This window comes from Leopardus geoffroyi, chromosome C2, assembly GCF_018350155.1.
Source record: "Leopardus geoffroyi isolate Oge1 chromosome C2, O.geoffroyi_Oge1_pat1.0, whole genome shotgun sequence".
Lineage (NCBI taxonomy): Eukaryota > Metazoa > Chordata > Mammalia > Carnivora > Felidae > Leopardus > Leopardus geoffroyi.
Genome location: NC_059333.1, coordinates 5,494,349 through 5,514,147, shown reverse-complemented (window position 1 = coordinate 5,514,147; position 19,799 = coordinate 5,494,349). Strand labels below are relative to the sequence as shown.

Genomic DNA, 19,799 nt, shown 5'->3' with positions numbered 1-19,799 from the left:
TTGAGTTTCTAAACTTATCTGGGAATTATTTTACAGATTACTTGGAATTTTCTATGTAAACAACAAGGTCTGTGATTAAAGACAGTTGAGATTTTCCTTTCCAAATTTTATGCATTTTACTTATTATTCATGCCTACCTAGGACTTCTGGAACAGTGTTGAATAGAAGAGGTATTTGTGAGCATCCTCAGTCCCAATGTTAAAGGAAAGATATTTAGTCCTCAACCATTAAGTATGAATAAATAAATCATTTAAGTAAATAAATTCATAAATGCCATTAGGTCAAAGAAGTTCCTTACATTTCTAGTTTCCTGAGAATTTTTTATTCCGAATGGAGGTTGAATCCTGTCAAATGGTGTTTTCTGAATATACTGAAGTCATCAATTGGTTTTTCTCCTATATTCTATTAATATGATGCCTTATACATACATAAATTTTGATTTTATGTGTTGCCAATCGTACGTTTATGGGATAAATTCGAACTCAGTTTTATGTTGATATAGATACGGATATACATATTTGTGTGTATATACATGTATATACACACACACTACATATATATATATATATATATATATATACACACACATACATATTTAGGTAGAGATATATACACATAAATATTCATATGTCTAATATATGTGTGTGTGCATCTATATAATTTTGATTTCATGTACTAAAAGTGAAAATTATGTTACTTCATGTGAAATGTAAAAACCCTAGTAAAAATAATTTCATTTATATTCTGTGCTTTGTGTTATTACATCTATTTATACCTAAACTCTATAAAACAGTGTTATAATTTTATAATTTGTCAATTATTATTTAAAGACATTAAAAGAGAAAAAAAAATTCTGAATGCTTACTAACATATTTCCTGCCTTTTCTAATGGGCTTTATGCCTATAGATCTGAATTTCCATTTTAGGCCATTTCCTTTTTGCCTTCAGTGACTTCATGTGTCAAAACTTCTGCTATCACATTCTTCCAGCTTTGGTTTATTGAAAATATCTACTTTCCCTGTTTTTTAAAGATTATTCTTCACAGATATAGGAACCTAGGTCAACAGGGATTTTTTTTTTTTTTTAATCCTTGTCAACATTTCAAAGATGTTGTTCCACTGTCTTCTGGCCTACAAAATATCTGATGAGAAGTCATCCATCATTTGTACTGATATCTCCCTTTACTTAAGATTTCTCCTCTCTCAGGGCGCCTGGGTGGCTCAGCCAGTTGAGCGTCCGACTTCAGCTCAGGTCATGAACTCTCAGTCTGTGAGTTCAAGCCCCACGTCGGGTTCTGTTTCTGTGCAGACAGCTCAGAGACTGGAGCCTGCTTCAGATTCTGTGTCTCCCTCTCTCTCTCTCTGCCCCTCCCCTGTTCATGCTCTGTCTCTCTCACTCTCAAAAATGAATAAATGTTTAAAAAAATTAAAAACAGAAAAGAGTTCTCCTCTCTCAGATTTATAAGATTTTTTTATTTATCTTTGGTTTTCAGCAACAGGACTCTTTATAATGTGTCTGCATGTGATTATATTTATACTTGAGATTTACTGATTTTTGGCTCTGTAACTTTAATACCAAAATTGGGAAAACTGTCACCATTATTTCTTCAAATATTTTTTTCTTCCCCAGTCTCAATCTTCTGTTTTTCTGGACTTCTAATTATATGGAGATCAGACCATCTAATGAATGTCCCATGTCATTGAGATGCTGCTCACTTCCTTTGCAGATTTCTTTCTCTCTGTGCTTCAAACAGGATAATGTATTCTAATTTATCTTCAAATTCACTGATCCTTTCTTCCTTCTCCAATCTTCCATTAAAGCCAATACACTGAATTTTTATATTTCTACTGGTTCCTTTTTATAGTTTTCATTTTCTCGTCTGGTCTTTCCCAGATAATTATTCATTACGCCTGTATTTTCCTTATTGAACATATTTTATTTATTTGTTTGTTTATTTAAGATGTTTACTTATTTTGAGAGAGAGAGAGAGAGGAGACAGAATGAGTGGGGGAGTGGGGGAGAGGGGCAGAGGGAAAGACAGAATCCCAAGCAGGCTCCATGCTGTTAGCACAGAGCTGAACACGGGACTCAGTCCCAGGAACAGTGAGATCATGGCCTGAGCTGAAATCAAGAGTTGGACGCTTAACCGACTGAGCCACCCAGGTGATGCTAAGGTATTGGCCACATTTTAAATAGAAGTTTTTAAGTCTTTGTCTAACATTCATCTGGGTTCTCTCAAGGTCTATTTCTACTACCTACTTTCTCTTTTTTGTATGTCTAGTTATTTTCATTTTTAATTTTTACTGGGATTATCGTCCACATTTTCCAGTCTGGGTGTCAAGTAAGTTTTTCAGGGAAGTTTATCTTTAGATTTTTGGACTCCCCACTGTTCGGAATTTAAGGAATTCCCTCCTTACTGGAGTTTCAACTTATCTTCCTCAACTGCAGGTGATTTGACACTGCAGACTTTTGTCCTTCTGTATGTCAATCCCATAGAACTATAGCTTTCTGCTTTTCTTCTAGTATTCGAGGTTTCCCCTCCTACCTCACAAAGCCTGGGGACTGTCCTCAGGGGAAAAGTGGTATCAGTGCACACACCACCTAACCCTTTCCTCTTCTTTCATGGGTCAAACCCTTTCCACCCGCTCTTGCGTGTTTCTCCCGCATCCACATACAGTTTTGCTTTTCCCCAAGTTCATAATTTTTATCTACTTCCAGTTAATCTGATACATGCTATTCTATCGTTTTCTGAAGTAGGACCTGTTCTTATTCTTTTTTATTATTCCGTTCTCCAGTTACTCTGGTTTGATCTGGAATCTCTATCAGATTTCAGTTTCTTCAGACTTCCAGTTTCTTTTAAAACTCCCAGTTTCTTTGGCCTCCTAGAAAATACTCCCAGATTCTGCGTTTATATCAATGGTCATTCTCAGCTCACAGTATTGTGAGTTTTTATAATTTACATTAACCTAAAGCTACTTCAATGGGAATAATAGGAGGTTATAGCCAAGGATACTAGTTAGAGTCCATTTTAAGGCAGCTACTAGATATGTATTTATAACTACACTTCTGCTCTCTTTTGCTACATTCGTACTGTCATCTCTCAGAAGAGAAAAAATAAAGTGAAGCTTCTTGTCCTGAATGGAAACTGACACGCGACAAATAAATCCATGAGAATGCTCTCTATGCTCCTCTGCCCCGCCTTTTTTTTTTTTTTTTTTTTTAATTCAAGTGACAGGCTTTTTTGGAGATGAAAGCAGACATTATTTTCCCAGTGAGACCTGAGTGTCTTTGAAATCTTTCTTGCTGTCACTCTCTGATAACCTGAAATCTTTCGACATCATTATGGATTATCAATATGCTCTTTAGGTTTTCTTAGTCACACGAGATAGTTGCCAAGGTAACTAGGCCTAGACAGGTATTCTGTCCCTCTTCTACAAAGAATCTAAAAATAGTGGCTATGTAAGGACTATAGTGCATCAGCAGCACCAAACTGGCTCTGTACAAATTGATTACTTTCTGTACTTAATTATTACAGGGAACACGGTGTCAGGCATTTAATATGAGTCCCAAGCCTTCTGGTAATTTCGCCTCTGCTTAAAAAAAAAAAAAAAAAAAACGGTTTGCAAGAAAATGCCCGAATCAAAATAAGAATCTCATTGCTAAGCCCGCTTCTTCTTGAAAATAAGCTAAGGTTAAAAAAACAATAACAGAAATATCCCCTAAGAGCATCAAGGCATATTTTAAACTAATGTTCATATGTAAATATTTTTTCTCTTTAGACTATATGAAAGTCACGTCATTATTTTAATCAATTGACATCAAATGAATTTGAAATTATATGTAAAGACAGAATTTCCAATAAGACACACACATACACAGACAAAAGCTTGTTCAATTATCCGGTGACAAATGTATGTCTCACTTGAATGTTACCTTGACAGCTTTTTTTCCCTGGCTGATTGATAACCTTGAAGATGTAAGCAGGACGGTAAGAAACGAAAACAACACACCTGAAACCTACTATAATAACCCGAGGTCATTCCTCCCAAATTCTGTTCACCTAAATTGGTGAACATCTGGACCCGATCAGTGACAACTGTGCAAACCAGACGCGATTTTTTTTCTTTCCACCAAGTACTATACTGAAATTGTGCCCTACACTTTGCCCGTAAAATTGTATTTCTCCGCTGGGGGCTGTTATTTCCTTATCTCTCCCCACCCCCACCCCTGGGATATTTGGCAATGTCTGGAGGTATTTTCGGTTGTCACAACTTGGATGCTGCTAGCATCTAGCGGGCAGAGGCCAGAGATGCTGGTAACTCCCCTATAGCATCAAATGGCTCTTCCAACGAAGCATCATCGAGAAACTCCAGTCTGGGCTAACACACTGTCAACCAAACTATATGTTCCACGTTTCTGAGGTCTGTAACTTGACAAGTAACTAACACATGAGTGGGCGACATTTATGTTACTTAACTTTATGTGAAGTTACTTTTATGACTTCTACCATTTATAACTTTCACCGACACTTGGTCTCTTGTTAGCCCGGCGTATCCTGAGAAACCAGGGCCGAGTTATTAGCTAGCCAGACAGACAGAAATCCTAACACTGGGAGTTATCGGCACTGCTTCGTCATCCTTCTGAGTGCTCTGCGTTTGGGTTCTTTTGCAGCTGAACCCTATAACAAGGCCCACTGACCTTCAAGGACCACCTGCACATAGTCTTGAGCGGACAGCTTATCCTTGCGCACAAAGCACTGGTATGCGCCCCCGTCACTTTTGACCATGTGATCCATTATAAGGTTTTCGTGGTTGATCCCTGTGATCCTCACATTTTTTCCAGGGTTGAGGATTTCACCGTTTCGGTACCAGGAGAGTTCCTGGTCCTCACTGCCTGTCACGCTGCAGGACAAGGAAACCTGGCTACCCACGCTGCTTTTAACTTTCCTGGGGCTGATGGTAGCTTTCAGTGGCTCTGGAAATTTTGGTGAGAGAAAAAAAAAGAAGGTAAGAACATCACATACGTAGACATCATTTCAACAACATCCTGAGCTTCTGACAAGGCAAATGCATCATTGTAAGCAATGCTACACAGTTCTTATGTTCTGGATTATTCCATAGTGCGCCATTTTGTTCAGGAGCACCCTCTTTACTCTTTGTTTTTTTTTTTTTTTTTCTGGTCTTTTTTCTCTGTGTGGCAAACAGACCAACATTTGGTCAAACTGCTTTCTCACTGGGTAAGTGTGGGGATTCACCCACTGACAATAAGAAATGCCAAGTTCTGGCCACCAATAAGGACACAGGTATTGGAACATTGAAATCCTATTTGCCTTGTCCCACGGTAGCACTGACGGGTTTCTCTGGACCATTCTCACACAGTCATGACACCTGCTCATACCCCCTTTGTGGCTCAACCAGGGCCCATAACACACAGCTGTAAGAAAATAGGTTGATATTAGACTTTGTGACCAATGAAACAAAAACAAACCCAATCTTAAGTAGCAAGTTCATTTACTGAACATCTAATAGAAGCCAAAAGTAGGGCTAATGCTACAGATAAGACAGAGATGAATTATATTCATGGTGCACCTGGCAAGTGCCATAAAATTATTACACTTCTTTTGTACGTTAAGTCTTCCCACAGTCCTGCATGTTTTGCCTCATCATATCCATTTTACAGAAGAAGAAGTGGTTGTTCAGAGAGATTAATTAACTGAACCAAATCCACTCAAGCGGTAAATAGCTAAAACCATTTTTTACCCCAATTATTCCTGACATCTCCTGTCACCACACCACGAAGTCTCTGGTTCCAAGAAGTTCGGTCTTCTGGCAGATGAGACAAATACAAGAGTTAATATAGTAGCCAAGAAGTGATATAGGGTCCATCAGAGACATATACCATGTGGAAGGGGATTGGTAGAAAGATCAGGAAATTCCTTAGATATCAATGATGAATAGAGCTGAGGCCAGCTGGAAAGAAAGGGCATTCTGTGAATTAGGGCATGAAGCATAGCCGTTGTCACAAGGAGAGTGTTCCTGTTCACTTTGGACACGACACAGAATCTCTGTAGGAAAATTATGGGAGAAAAATTCCAAAGGCAATCTGGAACAAGATTTCAAAAGGCTTCACGATCTTGGAATTAAGTCAGAGGGGACTAAAGGAAGCATTCAAGAATTTTTTGCAAGTGAGTTTATAGTCAAACACATTTTTAGGAGAATTGATTGATCATACTGTATTGCACAAACTGGAGTGGGGAAATTGGTTCAGTAAGGGGGCACTGCAAATGTCTAGTTGAGGTGCAGTTAAGTCTCAATCTAGGACAGGAGGGGCGTGGGGAGGGTGGCTAAGAAGCACCATGAGCTACAATCTATAGGACTTGACAGGACTTGGACTCAGAAAGGAAAGGCTTAAGGAGGATCCAGGATTTAAAGCCTACATTTAGGGGGCTCGGGAGTGGGGAAGACATCTCAAATAAGAAGAGCCATTGACCAGGTAGAGATGGTGGAGAGTTTGTTTTGCGATGCTGCTGTGTTGAAATGCCAGTGGCACATCTGATCTAAAATTGGGAGACATGCTGTCTAACACTCAGGAAGGAAGCCAGGCTAAGGCTGCAGATCCAGGCTTGTTCTCAGAGGGGAGGAATCTAGAGCCCTATGAATAAAGAGAGCACCAGAGGAGAAGAGACGGGAGAAGAGAGGGTTTTGGATTTAGAACCCAAGAGAATGCTTTCTGTCTAGAGAAGAAAGACAGAAGTCATGACGTCAGAGGGAGTTGGGGAACATTTGAGGGGCACTTCAGGACTTGTCCAGATGTGGCAAAAGAGTACAAGGGTGTAAACAAAGTACAGTCAGAATTAACACTTTTCCGCAAATAACTTCTAAAGTGTAGATTTTGATGAGAAAGCAATAAATTTAACACTGAGAGCTCAGCCTGAGATGGTTGGGACAGGGGGTGTCATTGGGGAGGGCACTGCACTGGGGTTAGAAAGACAGAAAGTTTAGACCTTCAAGTATTTGAAAACCCTCTTCCATGTGGAGGGAGGAGTGTGACCTGTGGTCAGGATAGGGATGGCTTTATACATGGAATAGGAAGAATTTAAATGTAACAGGAGTTGGTCAGTTTTCTTTCAAGCAAAAGTATGGGCAATATCACCAGACGGGCTTACTTACAATGATTTTGATAATACCCTAAAATGTAAACTTATTCAGCAGGAAATGGGGAGCCATGAAAGGTGTTTTAACACAGAGGAGGTTTTGAACCTGTGGGGACACTTCTTCCTTTCCTTCCAGTACTGCATCATTGCATCTGGAAGTTTCTTCAGCTTCAGAAATAGAGCTGTGCGGAACTTATCTTCCATTTCTTCTGAAGCCCAGCCTAAACACGTTTTCATGATATTCTCAGGACTCACCCTGGGCAGCTGGTTCCAAGCAGTCACTGGGATATTTAACATATTCTGTTCTGGTGGTATTGTGCTAGAACAGTCCACGCCCAGAGTGACACTGGAACAGGCAGTTGCATTAATAGGCACGGGGTTGGAAAAATCTAGGTCAAGAGAATGCCTCCCCTTTCAATGCCAACTCTTATGACTTAGCTTGATCAGTCAGTTCATCAGATAAAAAAATATTTTATCGTGTGTAATATATAAAATCATACACTATGAAAAGAATGTTCTAGTGGCATCTCAGAGCCACTTGCTTTGACCAAAGCCCTGCCGCTCAATTGTGGTCACGTGACTCGCATTGACTCGGTTTCTGCGTGAGTAAAATGGAGGGTGTTTGACTAGAATAGAGTGCTCCTCACTGTGGTCACACCCCTCCCTCCTCTGGGGTCTGCCTTCAGCATCCTTCTCAAGACAGTCACTACAAACCAATTAGAGATGAAATACACCCACCATATTTGAATTAAATGATATGTAATAATGAGTCTAAGCCGAATATTTTGATAATTTAGAGCTCCATATTTCTGTGGATAATAGCCCCATTCAGGAACATAAAGTAGTATCTGAAAGCCAGCCAAGGACACCCACTGTGATCAGACTACCATCCCTTGCAGGGACATCACAAGCCCGCCCCTCTTCCTCTGTCAGTGTTCAGACAGGCTGGCCATTGTTAATCCAACAACTAGGTAATGGGATCTCAGATACATAGTCTGTGGCCTGATGGAAAGCTTGGAGGTTCAGATAAACCTGAATTCCAATCCTAAATCCAAACACCCCAGCTGTGTAATCTTGAGCAATCTGTCTGAGCATTCATTTCCTCATCTGCAAAATGGGGTAACATTGGTCTCAGCAGGACTGTTGTGAGGATTAATGGAAGGCTATAGCAAGAGCCTGGAAGTCGTCTTGTATGAAGAGCTCCATCAATGGCGGCCAACATCACTGTTCCAAGCTACCCTCCAACTTACGTTTCACGTACAGGCGGCCTATCACCTTAGCAGTTCCGTATCTGTTGGAAACTTCACACACATAGCTGCCTGAGTCTGAAGGACGAGTGTTCTCAATGAGCAGCCCTGTCACGGTTTTCTGAAACCTTCCAGAAAGTTCCAGGGGCATGTTGTCCTTCAGCCAGCGATAATCTGGCTCAGGATGCCCAAGCGCTTTGCAAGGCAACTCCACACGCTGCCCTGCCATGGCTTTGCGATGATCAAACCCATCCAGTATGGATGGGGCTGAGTTCGCTGGGTCTGAGGAAGAAAGAAAAACTCTTATTAGACACAGTGAATGAGTTGAAGTGGCCATTTAGAATCAGAGGACCTCATGTATAATCTAAATTCTATACGTCATACTAACTATTGACGACAGATCTTCAAGTTTCTATTAAAGAACAGAAAGAAAAGCCCTATTCATATATATTTCTTCTGCTCAAAATCTTCAGAAGGTGGCAGCAGAAAGGGTTCTACTTTTCATTTCCCACTAAATAATGAAGAACTTTAGAATCAGCAAGCTTCTACCGGAATTGTTGGCCCAGGCCAGAAATTGGATTGTTCTATAACCAGACGATGTCAGACTTCTCCTTTCCAAAGAACAACAGTAGCAGAAATAGTTGTTTGACATTATGACAGTGTCTAATTCACCCGTTCTCCCAAATGATGTTTAGCTGGTTTTATAAACTCTCGAGCCCAATGAGGAAAGGGACCAAATACTCTCAAGAAGTGGGTCAGTGGAAACCACCCAGCTCAATGTCTAAGCTTGCTTTGAGGAATTGATATTCTCAAGGAATATTATTAAGAATGTAAAAATAGAGATCCCCTTTTGGGTGCCCAAAATAAAAGTCTCCTTGCTCTTTTATTCTTCCTGTTCTGAACTTGCACTGGACCACACACATGGGTGGTCACGCTGGTCTCCGTAAGGATAAAGAACAGATATGGGCTCCTGGTTCCTGAAATCTTCTTATCTTCGCCTTAGTTAGAAAAGCACTGTGCCTATTTCAATGTACCACCTGCAGTAACCCCCAAAGCAAAGGGCTGGATACCCTCTATTGTATCCAAGAACCATGTGGAATGTCCTCTTGAAGGTGCTGTGATTCCATAGCCACCAGGGACGACCAATAGACCATGGGAAAATGGCAGACCCACTGAGCTGAAGCTGCTTCCCTTACAATCATCAGAGATGAAATCCATGACAAACCCGCTGCTCTTCTCACCTCCCTGGAGCTTTATAAGAACAACGTGAATGTTCTCATGGGATACAGTGAGGGAACCTAATGATCTCGTAAAGGATATGTGACCGACCGAGTTTCTAGGACTCTTCTGTGGTTCACCCACCGTAACTGAAAAATTCCATAGCCCATAATTACTTACACTCACATTTCCTACACTGTCTGGGTATGGGCTCCAGAGGGATTATAGACCTAAGAGGCCCACAACAGCAAGGAGCCCTTGCCAGCAGAGGCCTTATTGCTTCAATACCCTCCTGGTGGAAGTTACAGACAGATTTGGAAGAGTCTTGAAGAGCAAGTTACTTTCATATGGACTACAGAGTTATAAAATCTGTTGCTCTGTTTAGAGTGGGATGTAGGGTTGGTGCTGGAGAAGGTGACACAAAGAAGGTGTCACTCCTTTGGTCGGAGGGGTTAGAAGTTTTTCCGTAGGAGAAGCTCACAACCCAGGAAACAAGAGGTGTCACTTCTTGTCCTTTCTTTCTTTCCTTTTTATTTTCTTTTTTACATTTTTTAATGTTTATTTATTTTTGAGAGACAGAGTGTGAGTGGGGAAGGAGCAGAGAGAGAGAGAGGGAGACACAGAATCCGAAGCAGGCTCCAGGCTCTGAGCTGTCAGCACAGAGCCTCACGAGGGGCTTGAACTCACAAGCTGTGAGATCATGACCTGAGCCGAAGTTGGAGGCTAACCGACTGAGCCACCCAGGCGCCCCAAAAGCTGCCACTTCTAACACTAGTCACAAAAAAGCAATACCTAATTATTTCACTTAAATTTTATAATTCTGAAACTAATCATTGATAGAAATTTTAAGATAGCATTGTATAATTCTAATGACTTTTTAAAAAGAAGAGATGGGAAAATTGGATATCCATTTCAAAAAGAAGAATTTAGAAGTTTTACCCCACAACACCTACAAAAATTAACTCAAAGTGGGTGATAGATCTACACGTTTGAGCTAAAACAAATCTTCATGACCTTGGGTCTGGCAGAGTTCTTAGATACAACACCAAAAACACCAGGGGCAAAAAAAAAAAAAAATTAATATATTAAACATCATGAAAATTAAAATATTTTATATTTTCCAAGATACCATTAAGAAAACAATAAGGAGCAACCTATTAGAAGAACATATTTGCAAGTAGTATTTCTGATTAAGGACTTATCTCCAAAAAATATAAAGAACCCTGACATCTCTATGATAAGAAGAAACAACTCACTCAAAAAATGGGCAAAAGATTTGAATAGATAAATCACCAAAGGCGACACACAAATGACTAATCAGCACATGGAAAGATGCTCCGTAACATTAGCCACTGGGGTAATAATACACATTAGAATTATATTAAAAAAAAAAAAAACTACAGTGTTTATACTGCTTCATACCCACTACGATGGCTCTAAAAAAAAGCCACAAACAAGAACAAGGGCTCAAGTGGAAGTAGAGAAAAAACTAGAATCCTCAGGCAGGATTCATAATAGCCAATAAGTGGAAACAACCCAAATGGCCATCAGTGAAGGGATAAATGAGATGTGTATATACATACAATGGACTATTAGTTAGCCATAAAAAAGAGTGACCTACAGATACATCTTACAACACGGATGGACCTTAAAAGATCATGCTACGTGAATGAAGCCTGATATAAAGCCACAATTGTAAGATACAATTTATATGAAATATACACAGAACACAAATCTGTAGAGACAGGCAGTAGATTACTGGTTGCCCAGAGCTGGAGATGGGAATTAGAATTGACTTCAAATGGGCCCCAGGGATTTTTCTGGGTGGCGGAAATGTTCTAAAATTGGATGACATTCATGGTTGCACAGCTTTCTGTATTTACTAAAATCACTGAATTGTATAGTTGATGTGGGTGAAGTTTAGGGATGGTAAATTAAATCTCAATAAAACTACAAAAAAGGAGTGGGGCATTTCTTCTGTATTTTAAGTATACAATTTAAGCAACCCTTGTGACAGGCTCTTGGAGGGATATTTGCTCATGTATAAAATTAGTACAAACAGCATCGTATTTAATTTTCATCCCCTTGTCTTCAAACTGTATATCTACATTTTAAAAACCAGTTATCGCAAAAATTTGCAAACTCGCACAAAATTAGAAAAAAATAATATAACGCATCCAACATATTCATCACCCAGACACAAGAGGCAGCAAAAATTTTTTTTTATCATCTATCTGTTTACTTCTTTATAGTCTTTGCTTTTGGTGTTGACACACTGAGTCAAATCATAGAACGTCCGTCATCTTATCACTATATCGTTAGTATGCTTCTCTAATAAAAACACAAGTTTTCTCATAAAACCACAAGGTCGGTAACACACAATAGTAATAATAACCTCTTGGTACCATTTAGTATCTATTCCAAATTCATTTTTACCCAAGGGGCTAAAAACACACCATTATTAACTATTATTATTATTTACAATTGATCTGATTATGTCTCTTGATTCTCTTTTAATCCAAAGAAGGTCCTCCTTCTTTTCTCTCTCATGTCTTCAACTTACTGAAGAAGCCAGTGGGCTGTTTTGCAGCAAATCCCAAATTCTGAATTTTCAATGGGTTCCTCTGTGGCCATTTTCCTCATAAACTGGCATTTAGTTCTAATGATATGATTAGATCAGGTTCAGCCTCTTTATTTCTTTTGTTTTAAATTTATTTTGAGAGAGAGAGAGAGAGCGAGCAAACACATGAGAGGGAGAGAGAGAGAGAGACAGAGAATCCAAAGCAGTCTCTATGCTGTTGCACAGAGCCCGGTGTGAGTCTCGAACCCACAAACTGTGAGATCATGACTTGAGCCCAAGTGAAGAGCCAGATGCTTAACCGACTGAGCCACCCATGTGCCACCCAACCTCTCTCTCTTTGCACCCATATCACGTGTGGCTTTCTCATCTTCGGTCATGCTAAGTTCATCAGCAAGTTCAGGTAATAAAGTTTGTCTGGACTATTTCATTAAGGGTTTAAATGATTTTCTAATTGTCATATTTCCTTCAACTTCAGTAGATGTGATTATTCGGCAGATAAGAACTATCCTTCCTGAACTAGGATTCTTTGGTCATTTTGAAATACAGTAGTCATAGGTAAGACAGGAGAATTGTGATTCTCTTTAAACTACCACTTACCAAAACCAAGTGGTGATGCCCTAATTTCCTCTGTGTAGACCAATGAGATTCCTATTGCTGCTTTTGTTGTCATTAAATAGATATGGGTGCATGTATCCAAGTATATATATGAACTTAAGTATGCAAATACAGTAAAACCTTGGATTGTAACTTGTTCTGCAAATATTCTGCAAGATGAGCATATATTTCTAATAAACTTTAACTTGATAAATGAGCGATGTTTGTAATACGAGCAGTAGGTGATGCCGAATGTCACGTGATCACAACTGAGCCAATGGTTCTTCCCTTCTCCTCCTCCTCCTCCTCCTCCTCCTCCTTCTTCTTCTTCTTCTCTCTCTCTCTCTCTCTCTCTCTGCAGGATTGTGGGTGATCGTCTCCCATGCTCAGATGCTTGACTTTAGGCCGTGGTGCTTGGCAGAAATCAGTGATTTTTCAGAACGTTGGAAGGTGCCCACAACTGGCACTGGTGTATTTCTTATCACTTCAAAGCACCTATGGACAGCCCTTTGCTTTTCCGTACAAGAGTAAGCTAGGGATGCTTTGCTTCATTCTAGCTCAGGTTGCCTGCAGATATAGACCCTTTCCTCTGCTGCCTTATTGCCAGTTACATTAAATACAGCATATAACAAGTTTATTAATACTGTCCTGTAGCCAACATGTGTGTGAGCATATACAATGGCCCCCAAGCAGACAAAGGTCGAAAAGAAAAGGGGTAACAAGAAGGAGATGATTACGGTGGAAGTTAAGAAGGAAATGATCAAGAGGTATGAGTGAGGTATGTGAGTGGCCAAAATCGCAAGATTTTGTAAGAAATCTATGTCTGCATCTTGTCTGCAGAGGAGGAGAAAAAGGCAGAGGAATCCCCCAGTTCAGATGAGATCAGGGAGATGTGTAAAATGTGGGAAACAGTGCAAGGTTTTGTAGAAAAGCACCACCCCAGCAAGGCTGTAGCAGCGCAAGCAATGAATCTGTTTAACGACAAGGCAACGTCACATTTCTGCGCAATCCTCAAAAGGAAGCAAAAGCAAGTGTCATTGGATAGGTTCCTTGTTAAAGCTGCACAAAAAGAGAAAGATTCCATTGAGCTCATAGGCAGCCGTGATTCTGTTAGTGATAGTGAAAGTCGTCCTACACAATAAACTTCCTTTCTCTTGTCTCCCTCACACTAGCCATGAAGGTTTTCAAAGGTAAGTGTAGGTTAATTTGTTTATTTTTCTTTATATTTTGTATTTCCTTTTTTTAAAATATATTTTTAACGTTTATTTATTTATTTTTGAGAGAGAGAGAGCATGAGGGGGGAAGGGGCAGAGAGAGAAGGAGACAGAGAGTCCCAAGCAGACTCCACGCTACCTGCACGGAGCCCGATGAGGAGCTGGAACTCACAAACCACAAGATCATGACCTGACCTGAAATGAAGAGTCAAGACGCTTAACCGACTGAGCCACCTGGGCGCCCCGATTTTGTATTGTCTTTATTGTTTTGTATTCTAGTACAGCCCTGTCATCATTTTTATATGAATATTTTTGGGTTGTGGAATGAATCATCTGAGACTCCAGCACTTCTTATGGGGAAATTCGCTTTCAGATACAAGTGCTTTGGATTACAACCATGTTTCCAGAACAAATTATGCTTGCAAACCAAGGTTTTACTGCATATATATGTACGTGTGTGTATTCGTAACGAACTCAAAAGATTTAAAAAATTTTTTTTCAACGTTTATTTATTTTTTGGGGACAGAGAGAGACAGAGCATGAACGGGGGAGGGGCAGAGAGAGAGGGAGACACAGAATCGGAAACAGGCTCCAGGCTCTGAGCCATCAGCCCAGAGCCCGACGCGGGGCTCGAACTCACGGACCGCGAGATCGTGACCTGGCTGAAGTCGGACGCTTCACCGACTGCGCCACCCAGGCGCCCCTCAAAAGATTTTAAAATGTCTAATGGTCACCAATCACGTGCCATCGGTTATTTCTGAAATTCAACTCATCACACTTTGGGCCAACGAGAACGCCTTCAGAAGATGTCCCCTGTCTCGTTTTGACAATCTTAATGTTTCAGGTTCATCTTATCCATTTCCTGTCCCAGACACTGCAATCCACCATTCTTCTAAGGAGCCATGGTCCCCTATTTGGGGAGCTTTAAAGGACACTAGGGTCTAGAGAGTACCCCATTATAGTATTTTAGAGGATGGGCTTCCTCCACCAGGCCTTCCCCTGAGCCTTCTCTCTCTGTCACCTTTAGTAATGCTGAGTCACTCTGACTCCATTTTACTGCTAAACCCAGCAGTTTCCATCAGGGTGACTTCCTGTTCTTCTGAAAGGAGTATTTGCTGAATGAACACCTGTGAGGTCTTCAAGGAGCTGGGCTACCACTGAGTGATGCGATCGCCACAGACTACTCTCATGGTCCTTCCACACTCGTCTTCAACTCAAAACTCGGGTAGGTCTATCTGAGTGCCCTGAATACTCCTACACCCATTGCCCCAGGGGCCCACCCCAGGGCGGGCCCTCTGCTTTGGAGAGAAGTATTTGCTGACTATTTTGCTGATCGGCGACTGTGGAGTCCTCGCGGGTCTTCCCCACCTCGCCTCCCGCCACTTCTGTGACACTGCTTTGTTCCCGTGCCCCTGCTGCTGTCCGCACTCCATCCACACCCACTCATGTCCATGTTCCACTGGGTGCTGCCGAAGGTCTCGTCCACGTGTTTTTCCTCTGTCATCATAGTCCGTCCGTTTTAGTTTCAGGGTGAGTTTGAGATCATTAAAAACCTTCTACCCACATGACCCAAACCCCATGTGTGCATTTTTAAATGCACTTAAATCTAAAGTAAAATTGATTTTTCTTTTTCCTTCAGAGCTAATATTTCCTTTTTAAAGAAATGTTTATTTATTGGAGCCCCCTGGGTGGCTCAGGTGGTAAAGTGTCAGGCTCTCGGTTTTGGCTCAGAGCATGATCTCACGGTTTGTGGGTTTGAGTCCTGCCTTGGGCTCTGTGCTGACACTGCAGAATCTCCTTGGAAGTCTCTCTCTCTCCATTTCTCTCTGACCCTCTCCTGCTTACATTCTCTCTCTCCCCAGAATAAATACATAAACATCTCTTAAAAGTTTATTTTGGGGGGAGAGACAGAGAGAGACAGAGAGAGAGAGAGAGAGACAGAGAGAGAGAGACAGAGAGAGAGAGATAGAGAGAGAGAATATACCAAGCAGGCTCCATACGGTCAGTGCAGAGCCTGATGCAGGGCTCAATCCCACGACTGTGAGATTATAACCTGAGCTGAAACGGAGAGTTGGATGCTTAACCAACTGAGCCACCCAGGCTCCCCCAGGGCTTAGATTTCTAGAATAGTCATCCTCACTCAGCGTTCATGATCTCATTTTCTAGCATTAACAATTTCCCCCCTCAACTGTGTTATTAATGTTTCTGTGACAAAAGTCCTAACAGTTATGTTCCACACACAGTAGACTCTCTCAAGTGCCTTTCCATGACACTTGACTCAGTTGACCCCACAGCTACACCTCTAACCCCAAATGCTCAGTGTCTTAGTGTGGGACATTCCCCCACAGATTGTGCCCAGAAGCACCTCACTTCCCGTCACAAATGCTTGCTGGACAGCCTCATGGACCCCCTCACTTCCATGGTGACCAAATGCTCATGGGCCCTGCTGTCAACGTTTAAAGCATCAGCAGAATGTTCCATGAAATGAAACAAAACAACAACAATAACAAACTTGGGATTAAGAAAAGTAAATCTGCCTCCTGATCCCTGAGAGTCGAATTTGAAAATAAGTACTTAATAATTTAGAGTAAAGAGTTCCACCTTTCAGGATTCTCTCTCTCTCTCTCTCTCTCTCTCTCTCTCTCTCTCTCTTTCTTCCTTTTCCTGGTTTTCTCTTTTTTTCAGATTTTTTTTCAGTCTTCTCTTCCAAGAAAGATGGGCTCCCAGATTCTCATCACTTAATTCACTTTTTTTGGATGGAGAAATGTGTATTGCTTCTTTTGCTAAAACTCGATTTAATCTTGTACCCAGATCCACCCCTCCATCCTTCTCCTTTCTTGTCCCAATACCGTTACCATGTTCTCCTCACTGCACACAAGACCTTTCCTAGGATATTCTGAGCCAGTAGAACACTGCGCTGTCATTAAAGCCACCATGGACTACGATCACAGATGCCACTCGCTTTCTCATTCGCTTTTTTCCAGGTTTTCTTTCTTTTTAACGCAGTGTAATTTTAGTGTACCGATCGTCTTGCCCTTACAGAGACAAAAACACAGCACTATGAAACAAGGGATAAAATAAATCTCTTTTCCATGTCAACAGGTAAAGAAAAAATGTCTCCCTGTGCAGAGGGGAGATGGCTGAATTCTGACTTGTGTTTGCACAGCCCCTGAGAGCGCGCGTGGGCTCTGGCTATCGTAAGGATGTGAACGTGGAACAGGAACCAAGATAGAGAAGAAGCGTGGTAAGGGGGTGTTCGGGCAAGATGTTTTTCATTACCCCAACGGTCAACAGCTTTCCATCACTTCTCCCTCAAACAAGTATCACTACAAATAGGTTAAAGAGGGTCACTTCGGGGAACGGTTTTACCTTCTCAAGCCGCCAAGGGCAAATGTCATATACTCCACGCTACATTTCTAGGACCAAGAGGGACATCTCACATTCCAAACCGCTCCGTGAAGAGCTGGCATATCGCCGTGTGAGCGGATTGCTTACTTGTGGGACAGGTGGGCCAGCGACGAGCCAGTTGTGACGATGATGCAAACAGCTGATATTTTCTCCAAGTATAAATCCCATAAAGGAAGGCACAAAGCTGGCGTATTTACAAGAGTGGAATCAACTGCCCTCGGGTTTCCTCCGTTGGACAATAATCCTGGCAGGAGGTGGGAGGGAGCGTCTAGCCCTTTAACTTGAGATGTGGGCAGTTTCCCCAGTATTGTTAGACGGAATATGGGGAACAAGAGGTGTGTCCCTGGGTCCCCGCTCTTCTCCCTCGGAGCTCTGTGTCATAAGCAGCCTCAAGGTGCTGCTGGACGGAACACACACACCCAGGGCAACGAGGCGTTCCCTTCAAAACAGAAGCCATGTTGGCTCAAAGGAGTGTGGAATTTTGGAAAACTCGAGATGACTTCCCTCGGAATACCTATATTTGTAGCGTTCAGCATTGGCAAACCTTTGGTTGCTAAACTGTTTTGGAAGAAAAAACAAAAGAAGCCTTTGTTTGAGTCATGAGTCCTACAAGTTCAGTTGACTTAGCTCAGAGCACTAACGAAGGTGTAACGGAAACAGGAAACACAGGCTGGATGGGTGTTTACCTGATACAAACAGTCTAGCGCTGTTACTCTGCCTGGTCTCCCCGGTGTATCTATGCCGCGTGATACAGCGGTAGTTATACAACCCATCTTCATTCTGTACATCTTTAATATACAAGGCTCCCGTGGATGTGATGAGAAATCTAGATCCTGAAATAGAAGAGAATGATTACGCAATTAAAATAGAACAAAAGCAACCCAACCACATAAACAAAGACGTGGAATTTTTTCAAACCCCCCCCTCCCCCGCAACTGAAAGAACCTGAAACAAAGGCTAATGATAGGAGTGTGTCGGTTACCTTAAGGGTCCAAGCTATTTTAACTTTTCAATTACCCTAAATTAGGAGTTTTTAGTAAGTATGCTAAACGTTAAATATATGCTTAGAAAATCACATCTCGTGAATTAAGTTTTTAGGTCAAATGTTTATCTTTTTTTTTAAAGAATTTTTTAATGTGTATTTATTTTTGAGAGAGACAGACACAGAGTTCAAGTGGTGGGGGGGGGCAGCGGGGTGGGGAGCAGAGAGAGAGGGAGACACAGAATCCAAAGCGGGCTCCAGGCTCCAAGCTGTCAGGACAGAGCCTGATGTGGGGCTCAAATCCATAAGCCGTGAGATCATGGCCTGAGCTGAAGTCAGATGCTTAACCGACTGAGCCCCCCAGGCGTCCCACACATGTTTATATTTTGAGCAACAGACCCGGCATATAATTGCTGTGGGGCTAATTTAGCAGATTTTCCTTGCTGACCACGTTTCTCTTAGAATGTGACACATCAAAGGAGTATTAACTTTCTCTAGTAAATTTCTACCTCATATATGTATGAACTGTCCCTGGTTGAAGTGTTTCAATTAAACACACAAATGTTAGATTATATATCAATAAATATATAAATTATAAATGTTAGATTATAGGGGCGCCTGGGTGGCTCAGTCGGTTAAGAGTCTGACTCTTAGTTTCGGCTCAGGTCATGATCTCAGGGCGTGTGAGTTGCAGCCCCACATCGGGCTCCGTGCTGACAGTGCAGAGCCTGCTTGGGATTCTCTCTCTCTCTGTCTCTGTCTCTCTCTCTCTCTCTCTCTCCCTCTCTCTCTGCCCCTCCCCCACTCTCTCTCTGTCTCTCTCAAAAATAAATAAATAAAACTTAAAAAATAATAAATGTTAGATTATAAATCAATAATACATAAAATATAAAGTTTGTGGAAACTTCCCAGGAAGGACCGTCTTAACCTGCTCATAATAACAGCCAACACCTGATGCTTGATTCTAAGACTAAGATCAATTCCTCCTGTAATCAGTGTCTTGGAAAACTCTGGGGTTACTTAACTGCTACCCCAACAATGATCAATCCCTACGTTTCATTGGGGGGGGGGTGTACTCTCTACATCCCTAGACGTTTGTCTGTACAGCTCTATCTGTACCGAACCATCCACATTAAGAGATCAAGTGTCAGTGCTGCTTTAAGAAGGATAGAGATAATTTTCCCTTTGAAAATGTAAATACCTGGAGACAATTTTACTGTTCAATTATAATCTGATGATAAGCCAAATAAGGGCAAAGCAGTAAACCCCAGAGTGAGCTGTGGCACCCCCATGGGGAATGACTGAGGATACCACTCCCCTGCCACTGTTAGACCCTCCTATGGAATATTCCACCACTGGACGCAAGGCTACTTGGGGGATAATGTGATCTTGTCTCTTTGGG

At 41.4% G+C, this 19,799-nt stretch overlaps 1 protein-coding gene across 2 annotated transcripts in view; it reads right to left on the bottom strand.

The window, feature by feature from the left end:
• DSCAM (DS cell adhesion molecule) overlaps positions 1-19,799 on the bottom strand; it is a 704,213-nt gene that overhangs the window by 237,846 nt on the left and 446,568 nt on the right. For both annotated transcript variants that reach the window (XM_045501327.1, XM_045501328.1), the window contains exons 4-6: positions 18,102-18,248; positions 8,404-8,682; positions 4,699-4,974 (exon numbers count right to left, since the gene is read on the bottom strand). In XM_045501327.1, coding sequence (XP_045357283.1) covers positions 4,699-4,974; positions 8,404-8,682; positions 18,102-18,248 — 702 coding nt within the window. The remainder of the gene's footprint in view (positions 1-4,698; positions 4,975-8,403; positions 8,683-18,101; positions 18,249-19,799) is intronic.